The sequence below is a fragment of the Balaenoptera ricei genome, chromosome 7 (genome assembly GCF_028023285.1).
Source record: "Balaenoptera ricei isolate mBalRic1 chromosome 7, mBalRic1.hap2, whole genome shotgun sequence".
Classification (NCBI taxonomy): domain Eukaryota; kingdom Metazoa; phylum Chordata; class Mammalia; order Artiodactyla; family Balaenopteridae; genus Balaenoptera; species Balaenoptera ricei.
Genome location: NC_082645.1, coordinates 88,141,152 through 88,146,945, shown reverse-complemented (window position 1 = coordinate 88,146,945; position 5,794 = coordinate 88,141,152). Strand labels below are relative to the sequence as shown.

At 54.1% G+C, this 5,794-nt stretch overlaps 1 protein-coding gene across 1 annotated transcript; it reads right to left on the bottom strand.

Annotated features, from left to right (window-relative positions):
* Positions 1–602: 602 nt before the first annotated feature.
* FZD7 (frizzled class receptor 7) lies at positions 603–5,307 on the bottom strand. Its single transcript, XM_059928490.1, has one exon. It carries the CDS (start codon positions 4,487–4,489, stop codon positions 2,765–2,767), a length of 1,725 nt encoding a protein of 574 aa, XP_059784473.1. The 5' UTR covers positions 4,490–5,307; the 3' UTR covers positions 603–2,764.
* Between the last annotated feature and the right edge of the window lie 487 nt (positions 5,308–5,794).

The following is a 5,794-nucleotide window of genomic DNA, read 5'->3' as shown; positions in this document are numbered from 1 at the left end:
CATCTTGGGGAATCACTTGACCTCTGGCTCAATTGACCTACAAGGTAGAGTGAAGCCTACAGCTGGGAAGGCTCTATGTGCAATGCCCCTGTTATGATCTCTGGAATCAACTACAGACTTTCCCAGCCACCTGAACCCAAAGGATTTAAGTCCCAACACTTTAGATAAGGGGCCTTAGAATACAAAAACACCAATCAGTGATTAAAAAAAAAAAAAAAAAAAAAAAAAAAAATCACAGAATTCTTCCCAAGGAAAATATCTCCAGAAAAGTGGACCAAAAATATTTAGTCATCTTTCAAATATGAACCCTATGCCTGAAGGGTAGTAAAAACATGGATCACGTAGCACCCCTCTAAAAGAGATGCTTATTCTGTACCTTCAGTAATTTATCCAGAGCAGGATGTGAAAAAGCTTAGTGGTGTGTGTGGTAGGGTGGTGTGGAGAGAGGCCGGAAGCAACAACAACAGAAAAAAAATAAAGGACAGTTAAGGCATTCATCACACTCTGTGTTTTAAAAGGCAAGAAAAAAAGACCTTAATATATATAACATTTTCCTCTATGAGGGACACATACAGTGGCGTCCTTCCATACCATCTTTCTATAATACAACATTCTGTTCTTTGGCTTACATAGGAACCATAAACTAAATATACATTCACTTTGTATTTAAAAAAAATTTTATTTGTGATCTGTACATGTGATAAAGTGGGGCTTCCTTGCAGATTTTTAAAGGCAAAACAAAACAAAAATCCAAAGTAAAAATGTATAAATACAATATATATTTTCTTACAAAAATGGGAGATTTACAAAATATACATACTGCACTTGTCTCTATTTTACAAATTTCACATGCAAGAGATACAACACAAAAGATGCCAAAAACTGTGTAGTGGGAGTTTTAAAAATCTGACAAATCAGACAGTTTTGGAGGTTTAAGGAACACAAGGTCAATGTTAACTTTAATATAAAAAGCAGCTCCACTCAACTTAACATTACATATATAAAGCAACTTGTACTCCTGACAGTACCCTCTATGATTTAAAAACTATTTAAAACAGCATTTAAAGACTGTTTTGAGAAATAGGATAGTGTTGCCAGATTGGAGGGTGGTGTCAAAGGTGGAGTAAAGGTTAGCTCCCATAATTCTCTGCTGAGCTTTAGCCCATTACGCAAAAGAATTGGAGTTCTATTATAGAAAAAAAAGTACATGATTTAAGATTAATAAATTTAAGTCATCCAGCGCATTTCAAAGAACTCCAGAATTACTTTGAAGTTTACCTTCTTTTAATGACTTTCCTTAAAAATGGGGCCCATGGTTTGAACTGTCCGCTTCACTCACTGTCATTTCTGCAGGTCACCTTCCCACCCGGCCACACAAAGACAGGGTCAGCATACACATGATATTTTATAAACGGATTTATGGAGCAAAGGAAACAGGACAAAATGCTTTTTTACTTTTTAAAAAATTTAACGTTCCTTTATTATGAGGCTAAAGGCATTATGCTTCTCCTTTTATCTTGAAGGATTCAAATTGGAGGGAAAAAATAGAAAAAAAACCTAAATGCAGGTTTATGGGAAGACAAAAAAATGAATGGGGAGATTTCCCTGAACGTTTTAACAGAGCCTGTTGGATCATGTGTTCTGAATTAAATTTACTTAAAACAAACACAACAAAACCCCTTGCATTTCCTTTAGCCAAATCAGAACCTCTGATGGAAAGGGGTATGGAAGCACACTGCCCTTCACTTTTCCTTAAAAAGGAATGTTTATCGCAACCAAATTAACATTCAAAGGGAAACTTCAGATTTGCACTGCTTTGCCTATAAAAGTTGCTGTCTTCACAGTTGTTCCTTTCCACAGGGAGACACTTGTTTCCTCTTTTGTCTCTTACAACAAAGACAGGGGGAAAAATGCATTCCTGTTTTGAAAAGCAACAAGTCATCACTTCTTTTCAGGGTATTAAACCAAATAAAACACCCTTCTTTCTTCCTCCTGCCTTTCCCAGAAAAGAAAAAAAGTAGTAGAAATAACTACTACTCGCCATCTTTCCCTTGTTGCAAAATGTTAGCTTCATTTCTTTTGCATCCTCACATTAGGATTCTAGGAGGCAGGCCTCCCGAGACTTCAAAATGCTTACTTTACAAGTCTTGAAAGGAGTAGAGGAGGAAAGACAGGCGGGAGGAGGCAGGGGAGGAGAGACTGTAATGTCTGACCCTGGAAATTAACCCATCTGGGCTCCAGTATGGCCCCAGTGAAAAGAGATTACGGTTTGACCACCGCTTAACAAGGACTCTGCAGGGAGTCCTCCCTTTTCCCAACAAAGCGGCCGCCGCAGACAGAGCTGTGCCTTTCACCCGGGCCTCACAGGAGTGAGGACAGGCCACTTGTCTTGCAGCAGGGGAATCGCTCGCAGTCCCCGTTCGGCCCCAGGGCCGGGAAGAACTCACAGCAACCTTCTGATCTCAATCTTTTCGATTGGCCCAGGTCGGTCCGTACCGTACAGGATTAACATCATCATCGTCATCATCCTGCAAGTCTTTGCCAGAAGTCTTTTCATCCAAACCGTCTTTCCACTCAGGTCTCTTTTCCAAACCCACGTATATCTATCTCTACATATATCTTCTCACTTCCAGGTCACTTCTCACTGGAGCGTAAGGAGGTTACAGAAACAAGCCCCCCCACCCCCACCCCGCAGTTCTTCCCCTACCGCGCCGTTCCCCCTGCTAAGGGGTGGGAGAAGGAAGGGCGGGGGAGGCGCCGGGGCTCATACCGCAGTCTCCCCCTTGCTGCTGTGGCTGAGTCTGTGGTAGAAGCGGCGCCACGACTGCAGCGTCTTGCCGGACCAGATCCAGAAGCCAGTGGTGATGCCTACGATCATGGTCATCAGGTACTTGATCATGAAGACGGTGAAGTCGGGGCTCATGGGCGGGAAGTGGCCGGGCGGGCAGGGCACCGCGTAGCTCTTGCACGTCTGCAGGAGCCAGGTGCGCTCCCAGTGTTCGCGGAAGGCCTGCTCGTAGAAGTAGCAGGCCAGAACGATGGTGGCCGGCACGGTGTAGAGCACGCTGAAGACGCCGATGCGCACCATGAGCTTCTCCAGCTTCTCGGTCTTGGTGCCGTCGTGCTTCATGATGGTGCGGATGCGGAACAGCGACACGAAGCCGGCCAGCAGGAAGGACGTGCCGATGAAGAGGTAGACGAACAGGGGCGCCAGCACGAAGCCCCGCAGCGCGTCCACGCTGGACAGGCCCACGTAGCACACCCCGCTGAGCAGGTCCCCGTCCACCTGGCCCATGGCCAGGATGGTGATGGTCTTGACAGCGGGCACGGCCCACGCGGCCAGGTGGAAGTACTGCGAATTGGCCTCGATGGCCTCGTGGCCCCACTTCATGCCGGCCGCCAGGAACCAGGTGAGCGACAGGATGACCCACCAGATGGAACTGGCCATGCCGAAGAAGTAGAGCACCATGAAGAGAATGGTGCAGCCTTCCTTCTTGGTGCCCTGCGCCACCGTGCGGTAGCCGTCGTCTGAAAAGCGCTCCACGCACACCGCGCGGTCCTCCAACAGAAAGCCGGCCACGTGCGCCACGGCCACCATGAAATAGCAGCCCGATAGGAAGATGATGGGCCGCTCCGGGTAGCTGAAGCGCCGCATGTCCACTAGGTAGGTAAGCACGGTGAAGAGCGTCGAGGCGCAGCACAGCACTGACCACACGCCCACCCAGAGGCGGGCGAAGCGCCTCTCCTCCTCCTTAAAGTACATGAGGCCGTTGGCGCGGCCCGGCTCGCAAGGGGCGCCGCAGTCGCGCTCGCCCAGGAAACGGTAGCCGAGGTAGGGGGGTACCTTGAGCTGGCGTGGGCACGAGAAGGGGAAGGCGGAGCGGCCCCTACCGTCAGCGGCCCCCGGAGGCAGCGCGGTGAAGGGCAGGTCGGGCATGTAGGGCGCGGTGGGATAGGCGGTGGGGCCGCCGCCCGCGCTGCCGGAGCCGTCCGAAGTGTTCTGGCCCACGCAGATCTCTCCGGCGCCGTGCACGGGGAAGTTCTCGCAACGCAGCCGCTCAGGCCATTGGAAGCCGAACTTGTTCATGAGCGCCTCACAGCCCTGGCGGGCACGCTCGCACAGGGAGCGGCACGGCGGGATGGCCTTATCGAGCACGGTACACACGGGTGCGTACATGGAGCACAGGAAGAAGCGCAGCTCGGGAGAACACTGCACCTTCACCAGCGGGTAGAACTGGTGCACCTCGAGGCCCGCATCCTCTTGGTTCGTGTGACCCAGCAGGTTGGGCAGGATGGTCTGGTTGTAGGCGATGTCCGTGCAGAGCGGGATGGAGATGGGCTGGCAGAAGCCGTGGTCCGGTACTGAGATGCCCTTCTCGCCGTGATACTGCTGCGCCCCGGCGCCCGCGGGCAGTGCGCCCAGCAGCGCAAGCACCAGGGTACACAGGCCCAGAGGCGAGCGCGACGCTGCCGCGCGGGGGCCCAGCATCGCCGGCCGCGGGTGCAGCGGCGTTCTCAGCCCGAGAATCGCGACAAGGCAGCCGGGAGAGGCTGGGATCCGGGGAGGCGCCGCTGCGCCGGGCGCATGAGAGTCCTCGCGGCGCCGGGGCTGGGCCGTGGGCGGTGCGCAGCCGAGGGCGCTGCAGCTGGGGTGCTCGCGCCGCGGGGGCGCCGCCGCCACCTCCGCCCAGCACTCGCGCAACAGCCGGGGGCCCAAACTCGTCTGCCTGGGCCGGGGGCGCCGGCGGGGGCCGCCTTCTCCGCTCGCCGCGACGTAACGGTGAGGCTTTTTCTGCGGCGAGGAGCAACAAGCGTCTCCGGTTACCCTTCAAAGTTTGCCCAAGTCTCTTGACTCACAGCGCACAGTAACGCGCGCGCCCCCCACACCAAGTCCGGCCCCCGGGCAGGCGAGAGCCGGGCGCCGCCGCTTGCTAGCCAAAGCCGCCGCCTCTACGGTGTTGCTCCGCCTCCTCGCCTCGAGGCTCCGCTCGCCGCCGCCTACTCCTCCTTCGCCTCCTTCTCCACTCCCCGCTCCTTCTTCAGCCCCAAAATCTTGGCCCCAAGTTTCAGCCAAACGGCTGATTCTCGCTGAGTCCGATCGGCGTCTTGGAGCCAAGAGCTCAGCGAGTTCTTTCAAGAAATCCAGTCACACTGCGTCCGAAGCTGCGAGGTTCCGGTGCCCGCGGCCTGGGCCTGGCCTCTCCAGCCCCGCTCAACCCTGGCCGGTGAGCCCCGGCGCCCGCAGCCGCCGCCGCCCGCCGGGAGGGAGCGCAGAGTAACGCCTCGGAGCCGCTCAACTCGCCAGAAGAAGCGTCGGGCTCGCAAGGTTCCGGGCCGCCCCGCCCCCTCCCCTCCCCCCATTCACAAACCACTCCGGGGGCGGGCCCTCGAGCTCCAGGGCGGCCCAATGGCAGCCTTTGTTTTCTGTGTGGCCGCCTTTGGATTGGGTGGAAGTCGGAAGGGGCGGGCTAGGGAACCGGAGAGGCACTGTCCGCAGCGCTCTGGGCGGATTCCTGAGGGGAGGGGCAGGGGGCTGGGAGGGAAAAGTTAAGAAAAACTTTTACCCCGAATTCGCTCGCCGGGGGAGGGGGGGAGCGCACCAGAAAGGGAATTTGCTTGAAAGATTTGTTCCTCTTCCGGATACACTAAAATACACATTCCTAAACAGAAGGGCGCACACCGGGCAAGGCTTTTGCAAGGAGAAGCTGAGAATAGAGCAGCGCCTCAGCGGAGAGAGACGTGATCCGGAGTCACTTTAGCTCTCCCCGGGCTGAAAATGCTGGGTTTGGCTGGG